The following is a 22,643-nucleotide window of genomic DNA, read 5'->3' as shown; positions in this document are numbered from 1 at the left end:
ATAAATGAAAATATGAGGATATTATATGGGGATATATAATTAAGGGTAAGGTAAGAGGTATGAATTTGCTGAACATATCTTTAAATGGAATACAAAGAGGGAGGTGGGAGGAAGTCAGGAAAATAAGTAAAAATGTGGTGAGAAATTGAAAAGAGGGATTTTTATTTTTTTATCTTTTTTCTTTCTTCTTTTTTCTTCTCTTCTTTCTTTTTTTTTCTTTCTGTGTTGAATTTTTGATGTTTGTATTTACTTTTTTCTTTTCTTTTTTGGTGTTTATTTTGTTGTTGTTTATGGCTTTGTAACCTTTTTTCTTGTTAAAATCTAATAAAATATTATTATATATATAAAAAAATTAAACGCACATGCTCCACTCTTAAAAGATGCACAGCCTACCCATTTTGTATTTGAGAATCCTCCAGACAGAAATATAAAATCTTACATGAGAAACTGGCCCATTGTTTTCAGAGACATGGCCTCAATATGGCTTCTCGTCAGATGATAATCAGTGATGATTGTCAGTGGAGGCACCACAGGGAATCTCCCCTTCTGGGATGCTACTGGGGACCAAGGACAACACCCACATGAAGGTGGCAAATATATATATATATAATATGGTGGGAGGACCTTGAGTGAGAGGTGGGGAAGTGAAGATCTCCAAGGATGAGAGATTGGGAGGGAAGAGGGACGCTTCCAGGTGAGAGCTGGGTCTGTCATTTTCTACGGTGGCTGAGATTAAAAGCTAAATAACATAGAGAGAATATTTTGTATTTGTGCACTGTTTGGGATTTATACCTTTGTATAGGTTTATTTTTCTAATACAACCAGTGAAACCTTAAAAAAAAATCCAAGTGCCTTTTATATTATACATTTTTGCAATTCTCCCATAGTCCTCAGGGAACCACAGATATGTGACTGTTTCTTGCAGTGTTGGCACAGACTGCTGCAGGAATGAGCTGCATATCCAAACTTGTATTACTCTTCTCCAGTTATAATGCACCGGTAGATCATTTCTTCACTGCCCCATGCTCCTACCATCTTTAATTTTAATTGACTGCATGGAGCATTCTCATGTTTTCCACTGATAACATTCCCTCCTACCCACCCCCATTAGAGAAATAAAGTAGCCTAGAAAAAAATACTGCTTCATCAAATAGCTGGTTTCCCCATCCCTTATTAAAATTTACTACGACCAAAACCATCAAACTGCATGGAGCTGAAAATGAAAATGTAAATGGAAGGAAAACACTGGAATATATCAAGATTGAGGAAATAAAATGGAAAAAAAGAGTAATATTCCAACATCACACAAGCAGACTTTCACTTGTTCAATGAGGCTTCCTCTTCTTCCCCTGCAGCCCCCAACACCCACCCCGATCTTGTCTAGAGGCCCCACCCCCAACCCATGATGCTCCATTTTAGGCGATGATCCATTTTAGATGAAAGCCAATACTTAATTAGTCCTTGCAAATTACTTCCCCACGCAAGCAAACTCTGTTATTGTTACACATAAATCACCCAACACACACAGCTCTGTGTGACAGATGTGCTTGTGGACCATGATTTATTCTGATACCCACTCCATCTTGAAGAAAGATGACGCCGGGCACATGCAGGAAGCTCTTAAATCAAACCTGCATGCTTTGCTTTTCACTTTCTGCTCTGCAAGAATCTGTTGAATCGCCTTTCTGTCACCAGAACTGAAATCAATGTGCGTAGCACTGAAAAACTCCATTGGGCCCATTGCTAGTCTGGCAACCTATCATCAAATTTTCTTTGTGCCTTGTCCTTGCCAATTGCTTGCACAGTTTGGAGGGTGCTTTGCACCTGTGACTACCTAGGTGGAGTAAGGTGAGGCAAATGTTTAGTGGGCTTCATAAGAACACAAGAACAGCACTGCTAGGTCAGCCCAAAGGCCCATCTAGTCCAGTATCCTGTTCTCACAATGGTTCCTAAACTCTGGTTCAAAAGGGACCTAGTGACCATTAAGTAAGCCCAGAAAAACCTGGCGACCTAAGCTGGGTTGCAGCTTATCCGGTCTTTGGCAATTTCCCCCTGTCCCAGACAGGCAGCACAAAAACAGAGATTTATTAGTTTCTCAGCTGGCAAGCAGATTTCTGACTGGAGGTTCAGAACTGAAGCAGGACTGGCATTAATCACAATTAAGGTAAGTGCAAAGATAATCTTTAGCTGTGGTTATTCTTGGCAGGGTGAATTTGCAGTTTGGGGTGAGATGCAGTTGAAAGGGAGCAGCTCATCCTTAAATCATGGTTAAGGAACTGGCTGGCTACAAGTACACGAACCCAAATGATTTATCTATGGATGCAATAAAATGCTGGTCATTGGCCATAATAAAGGAATGGATGGATGGATAAATGGATGGATGGATGGAATCAGTATAGAGACTTGAAACAACTGTGTCCATCCATCCAAAGTCCTGACAGTAACCTAGACTCTCATGCTGCCTTTACCAAAAAAAGAAAAATAAGAATCTGGAGTTCAATTAATGCAATTCATCTTCAGTTCCATGTACCAAATTGTCTAAAAGTAATGTTCAGCCTCAAAGCTGCGGCTGCTTACGTCTGAATTAATAGCAGCAGATTAAGACACTTTGGTAAGAATCCATCACTGTACGATGGAGCCTGCAGCGAGCACAAAATGGTCATTCACTGGGAATGAGTACCTGAGGGAGAAGGCTGTCCTTTTACTACACCATTTTTAGTCTTTTCTTCAGAATTCATTACTTCCTTGTAGATTAATTCTGCAAGAGACAACAGAGCCAGTTAGAAAAGTGGAGAGGAGTTGCTAGCTTTCCCCCCAGCACCATTCAAAGAAAGCGCAAATAGAAGACCTCAATAAATTATCAGCCTTGGAAAGGAATCTGTGAAAGTTACTAGTCCACATCCATTTTTACCAATTTATCTGATGATGGAGCCATGAAAGAAGAAGGGGGGGAGGGAAAGGCCTCCGCAAGTGATCAGAAGTCTAGACCATAGCTGTCAACTTTCAGATTTGAAAATAAGGGATCAGCAGCCTCACGTGTCCTGGGGACAATCTATGGGATATCTAACAATCCGGGATAGCAGCGGGAAGCAGCGGGAAACGGCGCTGGAATAAGGGAATTTCCCGCAAAAAATGGGAAGGTTGACAGCTATGGTCCAGACCTCTAGCAAGAGTAATCTGTTTCTACTCTGGTGGCCTAGTGGTTGGGGAGGAAAAGGGAGAAAGAGAAAAATTGGTGGCAAAGGGAGATAAAAGGGTGACCCCGCCCACTTTTGACCTGCCCCCACCACTGGCTTTGGCTCCACCCACCACCAGTTCCTGCCCCACCTACATGTGTCTTCCAGCAGAATGAACCAGGGGATGTGGCCCTCAACAGAAAAATGAGGGAAGAAATGGAGAAGAAGGACATTCAGAGATGTTCAGGGGGGCAATACAGCCTCTCTTGTGCCCGCAGAAGCATCAGGTCCCCTGCCTTTTTGAAAAAAAAATGAGATTACCTTTCCACTCTTCGATTGTGTGTTCTCTTTCATCCAGCTGCTTATCGTATATCTGCGGAGGTGGCTGTTGATTTAAAAAACACAAGAGAGGTCAGATGAATAGGAGCACAAGACGAAATCGAGCCCAGATGTAATGGGACAGTTTCAACACCAACAAACATCAGGGAAATGGAAGAAGGGACCCGTTTCTGTCACAGCAGTCCTCTCCGTGCTGCAATGTTAGGTAGCTCCAAGGGACAAGAGTCATTACGGGCAAGCCATTCATCGACGATGCCAGGATTAAAGCACATAAATGTTAAATCGGGTTGTTACACCCCGACTTAAAGGGTGTAAGAAGGAACTTTCATACAAATGTCTAACACGCCACCTCCTGGCGGCTGCGATTATGGAAATAGCACTTTCCTGGAAAGAAACAGATGACTGCACTAATCAGTCCCATTACTGTAGTGGAAAAACTGTGCAAGGTCTTCTGCTAGTGCAACAGGGCTTCCCGCCTCTCCTCCCCCTGCAAGCCCCTCTTGCCCCACAATTTGGCTTGTGGGGGGACAGGAGAACCCCCAGAACAACATAAGCAGGGAGGAGAGGGCAGCTCATTCCACCAGGAATGCACTGGTGGAGCAATATTCTTAGTGAATTTCTCCCATGCTCCATATGCAGCCATAGATTCGTCCTATTGTTACTAAAGCCCCAACTTTTGATTTCCTCATGAACTCATGCCCCTTCCTTTCTGCAAACCACCCCATCAGTCTGAGTCTTGTGTCATGCCAAGCCTTTGAAATCCCAGCCAGATTTCTTCTTTTTCCTGCCGGTTCTGGTATCACGAAGCTCTCTCGCTCAAGCTAAGAGCAGAGCACGGAAGAAGCCTGTTATGTACTGAATTGAATAGGATTCAGAATGCAGCAGTCTGATTGGTCTTAGAACAATAGGATTCAGAATGCAGCAGTCTGATTGGTCCTAGAACAATACGATTCAGAATGCAGCAGTCTGATTGGTCCTAGAACAATACGATTCAGAATGCAGCAGTCTGAGTGGTCCACATGGGCCACCCAATCCAGCTCCAGGTGGAAGTGAATCCGCAACCTGATTGGCCTATAAGTGAATCCCGGAATTAGCCAATCACGTGGGGCCCATTGTGTAAGTAATGTATATAAAACAGACATTCTGGGGGAACTTCCATTCCTCCTCATCACTATGAGCTGAATAAAGAGCATGAAATCTACTCTCAACTCCGAGTATATTTCATAGCCCATGACAACAGAGAGGCAGTGAGCCTGGGTCATCCAGATGAGGGAGTCTGACAGCCTGTCACTCAGCAAATCTGCCAGGCCTAGAGCTTGCATTTGCTAATGAGGGGCAAAGCAAAGAGCACAGGCTGTGGGGTGGGGGTGGGGGTGGGGGGAGGCAGGCGAGGAGGAAAACCCAAGGGGACTGAGGGTTGTGGCTTTGCACAAGAAAGGCCGCTGTTGTCTGCTTCATTAGGCAGCCTACTCTAGAGATCAGAGAGGGCTGAGCTGCATTTTATGCCATGTAAGCTGGGCCACGATGGTTGACATCAAAGAGGAGGTAAGGCAAAGGAGAAAAATCCAGAACTCAAGAACGATCATTTCCTCCCCTCTCCCCATAGAAAGTCTCATCCAGCTAAAAACAAAACAACAGCATCTAGTTTGAGAGAGGCTTTTCCTTCAGATGTAGTTTTCATTGGTGATGTTAAGGAAAGAGTGTCTTTAAAGCATGTGTAGATGTGTAAAGCAGGTGGCACTGTGGGTTAAACCACAGAGCCTAGGACTTGCCGATCAGAAGGTTGGCGGTTCGAATCCCCGCGATGGTGTGAGCTCCCGTTGCTCGGTCCCTGCTCCTGCCCACCTAGCAGTTCGAAAGCATGTCAAAGTGCAAATAGATAAATAGGTACTGCTCTGGTGGGAAGGTAAACGGCATTTCTGTGTGCTGCTCTGGCTCGCCAGAAGTGGCTTAGTCATGCTGTACACATAACCCGGAAGCTGTACGCTGGCTCCCTCGGCCAATAAAGTGAGATGAGCACCGCAAACCCAGAGTCGGTAACGACTGGACCTAATGGTCAGTGGTCCCTTTACCTTTACCTTTTAGAGTTGTACACATAGAAGGAGAAGAGGGCAATTTCCTCCTTCAGTAACCCAGGTTTCCATCCACAGGACCCATTTTCTATGTCCATCTGCACCCATTGTTTCGTTCCATCTTCTAGTATGTATGGGATTATGTGGCGCACTTGGTTGGTGATATAAAGGTAAAGGTAAAGGACCCCTGACAGTGAAATCCAGTCACAGACAACTCTGGGGTTGCGGCGCTCATCTCGTTTTACAGGTCGAGGGAGCTGGCGTTTGTCCACAGACAGTTTTTCTGGGTCATGTGGCCAGCATGACTAAGCAGATTCTGGCGCAACGGAACACCAAAACCAGAGCAGCACACGGAAACACCGTTTACCTTCCCGCCGGAGAAGTACCTATTTATCTACTTGCACTTTTTGGCATGCTTTCGAACTGCTAGGTTGGCAGGAGCTGGGACCGAGCAATGGGAGCTCGCCCCATTGAAGGGATTTGAACCGCCAACCTTCTGATCGGCAAGCCCAAGAGGCTCAGTGGTTTAGACCACAGCGCCACCCGCTGTGTATAGTTCTATTTTAGCAATTCCCCATCATCACTCTGAGGAGGAGAGGTGCAGGAATTTGTGGCTTTTTGTGTGAGAAAATGAATGAGTGTAGTTTTTTCTGCCACTTACGGAGTTGGGTTGGGGGAATTCAGTTTGCTATATGTACCTTTCCTTGCTTATTTGTTTGTTTCACACACAAAAATCTTCAATAAAATCTAATTTAAAAAACAACAACACCAGGACCCATTTCTAAGTTATGACTTTTGATGAAGTACTTTAATTTGTCCACCCATAGATAGTTCTTTACCACACTCATTTTTATTGGAGAATCTTCTAGCTTAAAATTGGAGTCCACAGACTCGGACAAATGCTTTCTAGCTAGGAAGGAAATTGCACACCATGTTCAGAGAATCGCTTCATTTGCACAGGAGCTTGAACATGCTTGCCCCTTACAGCTCCAAACAGATGCTGGTAGCCATGGTTATGGTTGCCACGGAAACAAAAAGTCCTGAGGCAGCACTGACTTCCAGCTTGACCAGTTCCCTTCAGCTGGAAGCCTACAGAGATTATTTCCATATAGCAAAGATTAATTAAAACTACAAACAAATCTCCAAGGCAAAAATACTCACAAAATGTGGCACAGTTTTAGCTTGGGGCTCCTGACTGTTTTTTTCTGTTGTGTCTGTATACAGCAACAGGTCATTGATGCACTAAAGCTGCACAGTGATGGGTTGCATGATAGGGTGCCACCACTCACCTGAACCCTGGTCAGTGCAAACATACCAGCGGAACCAATCCACTATATCTGCTGGTGTGTTTGCACTGCACCAACCTTGCTGCTGAATCACCTCTCCTCTTCTTCCTCCAAATAAGCAGCTGCCATGAGACTGGTGTCAGTTGCGGAGTGGCACACCACCAAATTGTCCAGTACTTTATCAGTTGTTCTGTGGCACTTCCTCAGTGTTCCTGCATTATTCTACCCAACTCTGCCAATTTCATTGTATGTGGCTGGAAAATAATGGAAGCCTTGAGGATGTATTGGGCAATGAATGGGGGGTTGCAGAAAGTGACAGTGGAGCCACTCACCCCAAAACACTGAAACAAATTGTCTTTGACCTCAAGTCAAGTGGTGTGGAGCCCCATTTTCCCTAATTTACTGGATTGTTCCCATAGCGGGTAAACCTGAATTTACAGGGGAAAGCATGGAGTTGTTTGAGGGCAATGTCATTTAGACTACGCCGATTAAATGGGAATGCAAACAGCTGCAAACACACAGTAAATCAAATCTATGCTTCCAGGTGCCATAAGAAAGCTGCAGAGATAGCGCAGGATAGTACACACCCTGGAAATGATCTCTTTCAGCTTCTGACTTCTGGAAGAAGGTACAGGGTTATAAAGACTAGAACTATCTGCCTGAGAAACAGTTTCAAACCAAATGTGATTTTGGTTTTAAATGCAGTGTAAGGAGTCTCTATGGGAGTATATTGTATTTAAAAATGGGGTATCAGAGTTTTTAGGGGGCTAACCAGGTTGGGATAGCTGGGATAGCAGGCTTGTTGGTTTTTGAATGTCTTATGTAGATTTTTCAATTTCATTGTTCTGTATGGGACAATGACAATAAAGATTATCATATTGTATCATATCGTAAACTCTGGTGTGGACAGGCTCAAAGAGGCCACTTCTGATTACAATGGCAGATAGCTACTGCAGAACACAATAGACCTTCATGCATCTGTAATGCTGACACATGTAAAATTCTACCATGAGATCAACCTTAAGGAGGTTGAGGAAAATATACATTCCTAGAAGAAGAGGTTCAGGAAAGGTTTTGCTGATTCATTAGAAAAGGGATTAACTAGAAGGTTTTCCTAGAATCATTGTGAATACAGTGGTACCTCGGGTTACATACGCTTCAGGTTACATACGCTTCAGGTTACAGACTCCGCTAACCCAGAAATAGTACCTTGGGTTAAGAACTTTGCTTCAGGATGAGAACAGAAATCATGAAGCGGCAGCGTGGCGGCAGCAGGAGGCCCCATTAGCTAAAGTGGTGCTTCAGGTTAAGAAAAGTTTCAGGTTAAGAACAGACCTCCTGAACGAATTAAGTTCTTAACCCGAGGTACTACTGTACTGGCTACTACAGAAAATGGAGATTGAGGGTGAGAATGCAGATATCTGCAAGATGGAACAGAATATACAATTTTACAGATCCGTATAAAGCTGCTACATTTAAAGTATTTTCCTGGGACATAAACAAGACCTTAGTAGGTCAAATTGAAAATGCATTTACACACTCATGGATGGCTCAAAGGCTGAGGAACAGATGACCTAGCTGGGGCCTCCACTGTCCAGAGCTATCTCAAATACCAATATGCCCAAGCAGGAATCATCAGTCAAGCAAAGAACCCAGATGCTACGCCGAAGAGCGCTGGCAAAGGGGCTTTGAATGTCAAAGTTGAGTGTGCAGTGGCACTCCTATACACAGAAAAGAAAATTGTGCAGGAGGAAGGCATACCAAGCAGGTCTGAAAGATCAGGGGGCAAGATATTTATTGATCGCATTTCTATGCTGACCTTACTTCACCCAGGGGGCTCAGAGTAGTGCCTTGCCCTTACAACAACCGTGTGAGGTAAATTCGGCTGAGAGACACTGACTGGACCAAGGCCACCCAGTGAGCTTCATGGCAGAGAGTAGATTCAAATTCAGGAATCAGTGGTCCTAGTTCCACATGCTGCCCACTGGATTACATGCATATCCCTCCTCAGTAACTTTTGGGGAAGTGGCAATTTAGACGAAAACAGTCAACAGGACCTGAAGGAAGCGGGTTTCTAAAGCTTTCTGAACCCATCTTGAAGAGCCTTATCAGTGCAGTCCATTTCAAGACCAGACTATCTTCCCAACCATGTTTAGAGAGGTCTCTGCATGTTTCAGTGTACCCAGCTACCTGCCTCCTGGCCTTTGGAAGCCTTAATGCCACCTTAATGGGTGACACCCAAGAGGCAGTGAAGCCCTGGAGAAGCTGAGGCCGTGATACTTGACCAGACTAGTTTGATTCTTGGCTAATTTGTCGTGAGCATGGAAGGAATGACTAGAACTTCCAGGACCAAGGGAAAACCAAACTCCCCTGTTTCTTTTTGAGTTTTCTAGCATCTCTTGCCATTAATAGTACCATAATGTTGTTTCTTTTTATGCCGTTTTTCTACATGCTCTTACATTGCTGTTTTATTATTGCCACTATTCTGAGTTAACCTAATTGTTGATGTTCTGGTGTTTTGTTGTGAAGGGGAAGTTTTGTTTGTGTGGTGTTTCGTTTGTGTTTAGGGAAGTTTTTAATGACTGATGCTTTAATGTACTTTTAATCTTTTGCTGGAAGCTGCCTAGAGTGGCTGGGGAAACCCAGCCAGATGGGCAGGGTATAAATAATAATAATAATAATAATAATAATAATTATTATTATTATTATTATTAACCACTGTCAGCATTAATTTTTCTGCAAAGGCAGTAAACAAATAGAGGGATGATGATGATCATGATGACGACGAGTGGGTTTTTTAATTACTTGCAGAGGATTTCTGTGAGTGATTTACCACTTTGTTGCTTTATCAGTTTGTTTGGATAGGAAAGACAGGAGGCCAATTGAGCAGTCAAGCAACCATCTTGAATACTTCAGTTCACTCAAACCACATCTGGCCATTTGCAGGGTGTCATGTGAATCAGCTTCAAACAATGTGGAACCATGCCACGTAAGAACCTAAGAGCCTTGCCATATCAGAATAAGGCATCCTGTATTCCACCATCTTTCCCCCAAAGTAGCCAAGCCAGATGCTTCATGGTAGCCCTCATACAAGAAGTCAAGAACTCTCCTCCATCACAAAAACAGCCTGGAACAAATATGGAAAGTCAGTATCTTCCTAAAGCATGGCGACAGTTCTTCTATTTCCATAAAATATTAGTTGCTGTTCTACAAATGCATTTGAAGCATCTTGGATTGTACAGTGGTACCTCGGGTTAAGTACTTAATTCGTTCCGGAGGTCTGTTCTTAATCTGAAACTGTTCTTACCCTGAAGCACCACTTTAGCTAATGGGGCCTCCTGCTGCTGCCGCACCGCCGGAGCCCAATTTCTGTTCTCATCCTGAAGCAAAGTTCTTAACCTGAAGCACTATTTCTGGATTAGCAGAGTGTAACCTGAAGCGTATGTAACCCGAGGTACCACTGTAATGTCAACCTGGAAACCCTAATCCTAAAATATAATGAATGTTAAGAAAACGTGTAGTACAGCCAATATTTCAAAAATTGCGGCCTGTAGTCAATCAGTAAGGTGTAAGTGTGTGGAATAAGTAAGGCTTTCTACCACACATCGCAAACACTCCAGTCAGTAGGAGTCAAAAGTCAATATATTCCAAAATGGCTGCACAAGGGAAGCAATTGTTTACTACTACTCAGAGGTCAAAAAAGTCAGGTTGGCGTTTGGTTGTATTTTCCTACAATCCGTCTCCAGCTTGTCCTTCATTCATTGTGAATGAACAGCATGTCACCGGAGTAATAATATACATTTCCCTCTAGTTAACAGCAGGTCACAGCCTGGCATTTAAAGAAAGACCACCAGCATCTACAACTTTTTAAACCTGTCAGAGAGAGAAAGAGAAAGTAGGCTTTTGCCTTCCTTCTGCCATTTCCCAAACGCGTTACACTCCCCGCCATTTGAACGAGGCATCATAATTTTATTGCTCTTCTGTAGCCTATGAAAAGATCGTGAACTTTTTAAAATGGGCTTATAAAATGAGAGTTTAACTGGCTCTGGCTTCTGCACCTTGGCTGGAATGTCATCCCCTTTCCTTTGTCCTCAACTTGCAAGCTTATGCTGTAAATCCCAGGGAGATGTTCGGGGTCATTACCTCTAGGTTAAGCTCTTGACACAAAACCATTGCCATTTGCTACAAAGACCAAGCTACAGATATATATTTAAATGCTCCCTGTTCCCCTCTGCTGTGGCTCAGCCAATTATTCAGATGCTCCTTTGTGTAAATCTGATACTTTGGGCTTTCTTTCCTTTTTCCTCCCACAGCCAAGTTTAGTAGGCCAAGTGGTGGGGTGGATATTTTTCTTCCGGGGAGATGATGGGTATTATGCACACATTAAATTCCCAGTTTGGGGTTGTGTAGCTTTCGAGAAGAACAGAATAAAAGGGGGGGGGGAACCCTGCAGACAATTAGAAAAACAAAAATATCAACGTGTGTGATCATTAATAAATATCAATATGTGTGTTCATCAATTGATGTGAGCAGTAAGGTAAAGGTAAAGGGACCGCTGACCATTAGGTCCAGTCGTGGCCGACTCTGGGGTTGCGGTGCTCATGTCGCTTTATTGGCCGAAGGAGCCAGCGTACAGCTTCCGGGTCATGTGGCCAGCATGACTAAGCCGCTTCTGGCGAACCAGAGCAGCGCACAGAAACGCTGTTTACCTTCCTGCCAGTGTGGTACCGATTTATCTACTTGCACTTTGATGTGCTTTTGAACTGCTAGGTTGGCAGGAGCAGGGACTGAGCAACGGGAGCTCACCCCGTCGTGGGGATTCAAACCGCCAACCTTCTGATCGACAAGTCCTAGGCTCTGTGGTTTAACCCACAGTGCCACCTGTGTCCTGATGTGAGCAGTAGTCAGATGTAAAGCACATTTAAAGCATATGGTTTGCCCCCAGAGAATCCTGCAAACTGTAGTTTGTTAAGAGTGCTGGGAATTTTAATACGGAGGGATAAGCTACAGGCTTGGTGAGTTCAATGGGGAGAAGAGTGGGAGGCTCAGTGAGGACGGAAGGAAGGCAGGCTTGGAGAGACCTTGAGGGCAGCGGAAGCTTTGGTGAAGGCGTAGAGAGGCTGGCATTCCTTTGCATCATCACTGGGCAGGAGGCAAAGGAAAAGCAAGGGAAGACGGTAAAATGTTGACAGGATCAGCTCAGGGCAGGCTTTGCAGCCCTTCACATGCTCCCTCTTTCTGCCTCTTATGTTGAGAATGAGACGGGTGGGGGGCAATCCACCTGCCAATCATGTGACAGCGCGATTACATCACCTGATTGACATGTGGATTACCCGGCCCCCCTGTCAAAGTTGGCCCACAATGTTCCCCACCCCTGGTCTAATGGGTTGGTGGGGAGGGTGAGGTCTGTGAGAATTAACTGGTAAGGAAAAGTCAGGAAGATGGAATAGGGCGCCATTTGAATATAACCTGCAACACGACAGCTTCTGTTGCAGCAATGTTCATTATCGCTACAGCACTTTTTGGGGAGACTGTCACTGCAAAGGGCATCTGTGTTTACCACTGGTTCACATGGTGCGTTTCTACAAGTAATTACATCCCTGGGGATGGTTTGCCCAGAGGAAAGATGGCTGCAATTGACTGCATAAATGTTTCAGCAGCTGCACCAGCCTTTTTGGATATCTTTGCCCCAAGAGACACAGATGACTCCCTATCTCTGGTCGTCTTTCACAACAGACATTTCGATTTCAGACGGCTTTCACCTGCTAGGGTCATTCTTACCCACAATCACAGCCATGGTTGCTTATAAATGGAGTTTTATATATCAATTGTAGCTCATTTTAAGTATTTTAATGAAGAGTGCAGAACATAGAGGCAGCTGAAAGGAAGAGGACCAAACATTGCACCGGAGGGAAACCTTTGAGTAAGTTTGTGCTCCCATAGAGCTAGCTATTAGCATATCTTTAAATACTAGGCACTGGTGTATCCTTGTGCGACAAAGAGAGTGCTGTAAATTCAAAACAAAAGTGGTGGAATTATTCCCCTTGCAATGTATTGGAATAAATGACTGCAAACTTCTGATAATTACTGATTAGCATTACGCAGCCTTTGGCCATATGCAACTCCAAAGTTCTCAGGTCCCGTTGTCAAAGCAGAAAAGGACACAAGCTTGCAGACTGTGACCTGTCTCTCCATATGGTACCTCATCGCTATGGTAACTGAGCACCTCGCAAACGCTAATGAATTTACTCCCACAGCAACACTGGCATTGGGAAGGATTATGAGATGCTCTCTAGGGCGCATTGTGAAGCTTGCTAGGATTGATTATACCTCCTGTAACTGCATACTAACACCTGACCTCTTCCCCCAGAGGGCAAATGGAGAACTAATGACACTTATGGCACTACTATGGCTTGCTATTCTCGTTCTCCTTTCCTACTAACTACCAACATCAAAACTGCAGATTGTGACTGGAAAGAAAATATTCCATTTCCTCCATTTCCTCCAACATTCTACGCCAGTTAACCTCTTAATGATTCATTTATTTCTTATTTAATTTCATTTCGCTTATTAACTACATTTCTCTGCTGGCCAACAGCCAAAGCTCTCTGAGCTCTTCCGCAAACTGAGGATAAAAACGTAAAATACAATAACATAACAATAAGACTGCGAAAGAAATAAAAAGGACCTCAAGGTAAAATCAACAGCAGAGGAAAACGGGAGTGCACCAACAGATTTTCAAAATAGAGGGTGAAAAAGGGAGAAGAACAAGGCGTTTGCTGGCTACAGAAAAGATCACAATGTAGACACCAGTCAGACTTCTCTAGGGAGGGCATTTCAGACTCAGTAAAGGTAAAGGGACCCCTGACCATTAGGTCCAGTCGAACCCGACTGTGGGGTTGTGGCGTTCATCTCACTTTATTGGCCAAGGGAGCTGGCGTACAGCTTCCAGGTCATGTGGCCAGCATGACTTAGCCGCTTCTGGCGAACCAGAGCAGTGCACGGAAATGCCGTTTACCTTCCCGCCGGAAGATATAGCGGTACCTATATCTACTTGCACTTTGACATGCTTTCGAACTGCTAGGTTGGCAGGAGCAGGGACCGAGCAACGGGAGCTCACCCCGTCGCGGGGATTCGAACCGCCGACCTTCTGATCGGCAAATCCTAGGCTCTGTGGTTTAACCCACAGTGCCACCTGCGTCCCTTTCAGACTCAGTGGTAGTTGCTATATTCTGTAGCGGCAGCTCAGTTTGGTGAAATGTGTGAAATGTGGACAAACATATGTAAAATACTCCACATATAAACCATAAAGAAAATTATTACAAAACTGATATTCAGATAGTAGTTGACACCTAATGGGATGAGTCAAATAGTGTTGGCAAAGTCACTTAAATAATGCGATAGAGTCCGAAAATAAAAGAAATCCTGATAAAAAGCAAACTGGACAAAAAATGGATTCATGAATAGCTTTTAAAATTGTGGAATATGGTTTATGTGATCAAATTCACAGACATAACCAAAACTTGAGTGGGGACGCAACAAAATGATCTACTGAGAGAAAAACGAAGCCCATTAATTCATTTTTCAAAGAATAAAGTTCAGGATATCATTTTTCAGTACACCTTATGAGGCATAATCTACTTGGTCTTACTTATTACTTGTTACCAGATTATAGTCCACATTTATTTTTCTATTTAATACAACTAAGCAATACTGCCATCTCTCCTTAACTATTATTATTACAATGCACCCTTTTCTACATTCTGCCATTATTGTTCTTCTATTCGTTTTAAAGCATTTGTTTCACCATGGCAGTTTTATCTTCTTGAACTTGCTATTACTGTTGAGGAAGGAAATTGTAGGGGAAATAATTATATTCATAAATAGCATCATGTTTTTACTTATTATTATTATTATCATCATCATCATATTGTAAAAAAGATTATTTCATTTTGTCCTATTGCTTATCATCGCATTGGGTATTATGGGAAAGATAAAAAGAGTAACTCTGCCAACTTTTTATCATGTTCTAGCTTCTTCATCATTACTAGAATTAGAATTACAGAGCTAACAGAAGTCACAAAGTGACGAAATCCAGGCAAGGAGTCTATGCAAAGGTTTGCATTGGCCAATGCTGTGGACTCTGGTCAAATAAAACAAACAACAGAGCCAGAGGACTGGAGAAGCTTTTGAGTTGGGGGAAATCAATAGGATGGAAAAGAAAAACGGGGGGCGCTCATCACACTGTTGCCTGACGAGTGACACAGGACAAATAGATTTCAGTCTGCTTTTCAGCTCCCTCCAGTGTCTTATACTTGTAGTCCAGGAGAGCCACAAACCCCAGAAACTTCTGCCCTCCCCATGCCACACTTTAGTCACCCACTTCTACTAAAAAAAGAATAATGCAACAGAAGTGATTTAGAATATAAAGACATCAGTTGCACATTATCCAGCGAGTTGGAAAAACTTGTCCGTAGTCAAATCAGAATTAGGAAACTGCTTCAGTTTCTCACAGTTTCTCATTTTTGCAGTCTTTAAGCTCAGTTCAACCCATTTCCGCATCTGTAGCTTTTTTAAAAAAATGGCACAGAAAATTTGCCCACATTTTTGTGTGCGTTTATCTTATATTTATTATTATTCGTACTTATAGCCCATCCTTTATCAAACGGTCTCAGGCTGTTTTACAAAAGTTTAAGTGAAATAAGTACAATTTAAATGATCACCAAAAAAAGCAGACAATTTTGGAATAATGAAACAGCAGCAGAGAATCGCAGTGCACAACAATGCACACATAATACTTTTCTTTTTTTGCAAATGCTTTCCCCTAAAATGCAAACTGAACAAATTCCTTCCGCTAGCTGAACGCTGGTTTGTGATAACCAGAAAAGCTTAGTGTAAAGGACAATGTTTCACTTACCGCCTCCACTTCTGCTGGGTCATACCAGACATTAATGTACGGATGCTGTAAGGCTTCATCCACTGATATCCGTTTGGCTGGGTCAATCACTAGCATCTTTGACAAAAGGTCCCTGGCTTGGCTAGCTGGAGCAAGGAAACCAAAAGAGAAAATGTGTCAGAGCAGGAATCTCCACGCCGGGAAGGGGGTGAAGAGGCAATCAACGTGATGTCAAATTCAGACAAGTTAAAGCCAAGCGATGCACTAATTTATTGTACAGCAAAATGCTCTTTAACAGGCAGAGAGTGAGCTAGAACATGGATAGATGTCTCTGGTAGACCTTGTTGTCATTCATATTAACTATTCCAAGTTGAAGTTTATGGTTTTTCATTTATAAAAATGGAATTAAATTAACACATCCACTTTTCCCTTCTATGCTCTTTATAATGAGTCGATATTCTTTGTATTAAAAAAAAAATTCATTGCAATGAGCACTCATACTATATTGTGGGTGCCTTCTGCAGGATCGCATGTGGTGCTACAGTTCCCAGGGAACTTGTGTATTATTCAGAGGTTCACGCACAGCCTCAGCTTTAAGTTTCATTTCCTGGGAAGTGGGGCCAGACCCATTATAAATAGGGGGAGGAGCTGGTATTAGCCACACAGACGGCTCTGGAGATTCACCCTCCCTTTGTTAATGTTTTTTGTTTACAGGTTAACTTTTTCCTCCTGTTTAGCGGGCGCTGCTACGATCTTTGACTGGTTGCTGTTGAACAGGGGTCAGCAAACTTTTTCAGCAGGGGGCCGATCCACTGTCCCTCAGACTTTGTGGGGGGCTGGACTATATTTTGGGGGGGGGGGGAAATAATGACCGAATTCCTATACCCGACAAATAACTCAGTGATGCATTTTAAATAAAAGCACACGTTCTACTCATGTAAAAACACCAGGCAGGTCCCACAAATAACCCAGAGATGCATTTTAAATAAAAGCACACATTCCCCTCATGTAAAAACACATTGATTCCCGGACCGTCCGTGGGCCAGATTGAGAAGGCGATTGGGCTGGATCCGGCCCCTGGGCCTTAGTTTGCCTACCCATTCTGTTGAAGGACTAGGAAGAAATTTTCCTGCATTGGCAGGTTTTGTCTTACCTGTAGCAATTCGTCACAACTTTGGCAGTTATGGCCTTGGGCAAAATCCTTTAGTCTTTTCTTCCCTATAATGGTGTGTGTGTGAAGTGGTGACTCACCCCCCTGCGGTGGCAATTCCAGGGTCCCCCTCTTAAAGGGTTTACATAAATGGGTGTCACTGGCCATACACTGAAAGGTTGTCAGTGAACTAACCTGTGTGCAGGGATATGGGCTGGGCTACCTGTCTACACTTACGGCGCGCAGAGCACCCCCATATCCCATTTACCCTGATGTGCCCCAGTTCCCCGGCTGGGGGGCTGGGAGGGATACAGGCCCAAGGCCTAAGCCAAGATCTTCCTACATTCGGAAGTTTAATGAAGTTGTGGCCTAATTTTAATTCCATATAACATTGTCAGAGTCTTTATTTCCTTTCCCACGTTCCCTGGGGGCTGGGGCTGTCGCGCCTGGTCACGCAATGCACATCCAAGTTTACTCCAGTGCAATCATTTCTTATGACTAGCAAACACATTCACCAAAGGGAAAGGCGTCCATGAATGGGGTCAACTAGGATGGGTGATGCAGGCAAGCAGACAAAGGCAGGCACATTTGTGTGTGTGCACCTAAATTGTGTGATGCTTCTTCCAAAAAACAGCAAGAGGGTGGGTACATGGGGTTCCGCTTCTCCATTATGTGTAAATCAATAATCAATTAGGACAAATCATTCTGTTTCTGGTCATTGCCCCCTTTGCAGGTGTTGAGGTCCCTGTTTTAATTATACTGTAACCCCCTCAATGATCGTTTTGTTGAAGGCTGGACAAAAAATATTCTTTATATATGAATACTTTGGCATTAATATGTTATTATTTGTTTTAAGAAATACGCATGGAAATCATATTTAAGTCGCTACTTTGAAAATGTTTTGTCAAACTATATGTTCTCGCTCTCTCCAACTATGCCTTTCTAAATGTATTTTATCTCAAAATATGCATGTATTTTATCTTATTTATTTATTTATTTATACTTATACATCACACAACAAACATTGAATAAAATGAACAAACAATACAAAACTGAAGAAAATGCAAAAACAAAATTACACAAATGTAAATATAGTAACATAAACTGCAATAAAAAATACAAAACATTATATTCTCCAAAAAAAGGAAAAAGAACGAAAAACAACACACAAAAAAGAAAAGAAAGGGGGGGAGAGAAAATGATGATGACAATAATGATAAATTGACTTCCAACTAACTCCAGGTAGATCTTTATTCCTCACATCACTGGTTGTCTGTAATGGTTAAATTTTTGGAGAAATGTTCTAATTATCTGTGAGATTTTTATTCTAAGCTAAGCCAAGTATAAATCTGGGAATCAGTTCTCTTCATATAATTTATAAAGACTTCCCACTCTCTCCTTATTTTCTCATTAGAATAATTTCAGATTTCTTATTCTAAAATATGCATTTTTCATTGCATTTTTGAGGAGAGAGCCGCATCACAAAACTGAAAGAACTGCAAAATCTGATCCATGCTTTAATTTGAGAGGTGAAGAACATCAGTTGATATCAGAATTCATCAAAGATTGAGTCCAGCAGCCCTAGCTGCATTTGACTCACATCCCAGCTTTCTGAAGTCCCTCCTCCTCTCTTCAACCCAATCCCTAGCCAATTTACTCAAAATTCCGCTGAGTTTAATGGGGCTGACTCTCTAGTAAGTTTACTTAAGTCGTATAGATTTCATTGAGCCGCCAGTGTAACTGGTTTGTGGATTGCAGATTACACTAGAGATGTGTGAATGTGCTCCTGTTTAACACCACAGCTTCCGGATACAAGGCCTCTCAGGTTGCCCGTTGATGGCAGTGACCAATTATGAAGGCAGGAATTCAAATGAAGGGTTCTCACCTGAAACAACAGGCCTCGATTTTGGATAGCATCAGTCAAGAGTATGAATTGCGACCTTCAATTGACAAAAGTCACAGAATAGTATTTTGGGGGGAATAGTGCGTACTTGTACAAAAGGTGCAAAAGAATGAAGTTGAGTGGTATTGTTGCTTAGTTGTGTCCGACTCTTCGTGACTCCATGGACCAGAGCATGCCAGGAACTCCTGTCTTCCACTGCCTCCCGCAGTTTGGTCAAACTCATGCTGGTAGCTTCGAGAACACTGTCCAAACATCTCGTCCTCTGTTGTCCCCTTCTCCTTGTGCCTTCAATCTTTCCCAACATCAGGGTCTTTTCCAGGGAATCTTCTCTTCCCATGAGGTGCCCAAAGTATTGGAGCCTCAGCTTTAGGATCTGTCCTTCCAGTGAGCACTCGGGGCTGATTTCCTTAAGAATGGATAGGTTTGATCTTCTTGCAGTCCATGGGACTCTCAAGAGTCTCCTCCAGCACCATAAATCAAAAGTTGAGTAATTTCACCTAAATCCATAAGAACTTAAGAAGAGCCTGCTGGTTCAGACCAGTGGCCCATATCCTGTTCACACACTGATCAACCATTTGCCTGTGGGAGGCCTGCAAACTGCTATTCCACGCCCATCAACTGCCCCAGGGAAAAATGGGACCTCCCGTTTTTCCCGGAGAGAGCACAGTGGCCATTTTGGGCCAAGATCTCGCCCAGAGGAAAGCAGGATTTTAGGGTCTGCGATCTTGTGTGGCACCCCAAAATGCCCATTTTTGTGTGCTATGCCTGAAGAAGGCACTTTTTCTGGGTTTGCAATCTCATGCAGATCACATGACTCCTGCAGGATTTCAGACCTGGAAGATGGTGTCCTAGATTTGGGTCACGTCACCTTGGAGAGTATGCAATTCTCAGCAATTGGCATTCTGAGGCCTAGAGTGCCTCAGACAGTCGAGGCAGAACACAACACTTTTTGCCAATATCTGCATTCCTTTACGTTCTCTTCATTTGAACAATCTCTCTTCTCTGCAAAGTTGTCATTTCTACTGACTGTTCTCAAGTTTAAGAAGTAGGAATTTAGCATATCCCTTAGCTACAGTGCTGATAAGGCTGATGGGATGGTAATTAGCTGTGAGGTGCCTATCCTTCTTCTAACAGAAGAACAGTCCCTGATGGAATCACACTGGCAGCATTCCCAAAATGGAGTAATTTATAAATAGTTTGACCCTACTGCATTCCTGATAATTTAAAACCCCTCTCTAGGGATTATATCCCCCTCAGAAGGGTAATTACTAGACAAGTAATCAACTAATCCAATCATATTGGAGTCTGAAGCAGGAGACCACAATTCAGAATCACAAAAATACCTTCCAGGTCTCCGGGAATACACAGGTGAAAATTGGAGAAATAATATTATTATTCCATAATAATAATTTTACTATTTATACCCCGCCCATCTGACTGCATTGCCCCAGTCACTCTGGACGGCTTCCAACATATATATATATATATATATATATATATATATATATATATATATATATATATAAAATGAAACATTAAAAATTTAAAAACTTCCCTATACAGGGCTGTTTTCAGATGGCTTGGGGGTCAGGTAACATACCCTCCAACATTTCTCCAAAGAAAATAAGGATGTCCTAAGGAAAAGCCAGATATTCCGGGGTCAAATAAAACACTGGGATGGCTTCTGTAAATTTGGGACTGTCCCTGGAAAATACGGCCACTTGGAGGGTCTGCTGGACTTGAGACACTGGTTATTAATGGTTTGGAGGCCTAATAATAATATATAATATTGATTTATTTCTTACCTGCCCTTCACCCTAAGGTCTTAGGGCGGGTTACAGTATTACAAAACAATATTAAAACAACTTACAACCATAAAAATAAGGTGGGTCTTAAAGAGCATTAAATGGGACGCGGTTGGCACTGTGGTCTAAACTACTGAGCATAGGGCTTGCTGATCGGAAGGTTGGCAGTTCAAATCCCACTGACGGGGTGAGTTCCCATTGTTCAGTCCCTGCTCCTGCCAACCTAGCAGTTCGACAGCATGTCAAAGTGCAAGTAGATAAATAGGTACCGCTCCGGCAGGAAGGTAAACGGTGTTTCCGTGCGCTGCTCAGGTTTTGCCAGAAGCGGCTTAGTCATGCCAGCCACATGACCCAGAAAAACTGTCTGCGGACAAACGTCGGCTACCTCGACCAGTAAAGCGAGATGAGCGCCGCAACCCCAGAGTCGTTCGCGACTGGACTTAACTGTCAGGGGTCCTTTATCTTTAAAGAACGTAAATCTCAAGTGACAAAAGCTATGGTAAAGAGGTGCACCTTTAGCATTCTTCAACAGTAGTATAATGAAGGTGTCAGAAGCATCTCTGTGGGGAGCGAGTTCCACCGCTTAGGGGCCACCACAGAGAATGCCCTCTCCCGGGCTGCCAGCTGCCCCCAAACCTCTGAGGGTGTAGGAACAAACAAGAGGGTCTCCTCTACTGATCTCAGGAGGGCCTGTATAGAAGGAGGCAGTCTTTCAGATATTTGTGACCTGAGTTCTTTTAGGGCTTTAAACAGCAACCTTGAATCAGCTTGGAAACAAACTGTCAACCAATGCAGCTGTTTTAAAACAGGGGTTATAGGAGATTTAAACGGAGGAAGGATAAAAGAAAAACAGGAACTGGTGGAGCTGGTTTACTAATGAGTGCCTTGGATTACTAAATCATTTATCTATTTCTATTATTTCTATGCCATCCTTTACCCAGAGATCTCAGGATTTGTTTTAACTGCCCTCGCTGGATGAAATCCAATAACTGTTTTCAAAAAGTAAGCGTATCCATGGTTGAAAGCCACTTAAATATGGCACCTTTTTCTCAACAAGGAGTTTAATTGCAGGATGAGAGTCATCTGATAAACTGACCCTTTCCAGCACACCCTCAACCAGCGCTATGATTTTTACCCTCAACTGCCCTTAATTAAAATCAGCACTTATGTGCAGGAAAAAGAACTAATGGGTTAGGGTATAAAGGCTTGCAATTCTAACAAAGAGCCTCTGTTGCCTAAAGACGTATGAATTAGAAACATCTCCAGTTCATTGTAAAAGTATTTACAGGGTGGGTATATTTCATGCAATTTGGACAGGATTCAAAAATGGACCCTTGTCTTCTTCCTTTGGCGATCCCTCGTAGGCGAGTAAGATTGTCTTCCATAAACACAGTTTTAACAATGAGTTCATAAGTGACTGTGGAGGCCAATTCTGGATCCACACATCCTTCCACAGTGGGGACATTGGTTTCCAGGCATGAGTTCATCACGGTGTGGATTTGCCAAGCGTGCCTTCCCCTTAGAACGTTTCTCCCTTGTGTCCTGAGTTCGAGTGTCTTCAAAGCCCATGACACCTTTGGTAAAGGCTGTTCTCCAATTGGAGCACTCGCAGGCAAGTGTTTCCCAATTGTTGGTGTTTATACTACATTTTTTTAAAAAAAATGCCTTGAGACAGTCTTTAAACCTCTTTTGTTGACCACCAGCATTACGCTTTCCATTTTTAAGTTCGGAATAGAGTAGTTGCTTTGGAAGACAATAATCAGGCATCCGTTGGTGGCCGCTAGCAATGCAGAGCACCATAAGAATTCTACAGAATCATCAGATGAAACATTATCTCCAGTGCTTTCTCTGCAGACAGCAATGTAGGTAAAAAAATACCCATCTGAAGCATGGGACCCATTCCGTTCAAGGATTTCAAATTTAAGTTGCACATCGATTCTGACATAGCTACTTCTGCAATGTTAATATGGCCATCTTAAGACTGCCTGGAGGGATAAAAAAACAGCCATCCAGCTT

At 43.1% G+C, this 22,643-nt stretch overlaps 1 protein-coding gene across 9 annotated transcripts in view; it reads right to left on the bottom strand.

Annotated features, from left to right (window-relative positions):
- The window catches only part of MAPK10 (mitogen-activated protein kinase 10), a 238,103-nt gene that overhangs the window by 6,275 nt on the left and 209,185 nt on the right, over positions 1 to 22,643 (bottom strand). For all 9 annotated transcript variants that reach the window (XM_083571505.1, XM_083571506.1, XM_083571512.1 and 6 more), the window contains 3 exons: positions 15,791 to 15,915; positions 3,498 to 3,561; positions 2,681 to 2,758 (listed from right to left, as the gene is read on the bottom strand). In XM_083571505.1, coding sequence (XP_083427631.1) covers positions 2,681 to 2,758; positions 3,498 to 3,561; positions 15,791 to 15,915 — 267 coding nt within the window. The remainder of the gene's footprint in view (positions 1 to 2,680; positions 2,759 to 3,497; positions 3,562 to 15,790; positions 15,916 to 22,643) is intronic.

The sequence above is a fragment of the Podarcis filfolensis genome (genome assembly GCF_964270895.1).
Source record: "Podarcis filfolensis genome assembly, chromosome: 9".
NCBI lineage: Eukaryota > Metazoa > Chordata > Lepidosauria > Squamata > Lacertidae > Podarcis > Podarcis filfolensis.
The sequence above is the reverse complement of the archived record's forward strand: the minus strand, read 5'-3'. Positions and strand labels throughout refer to the sequence as shown.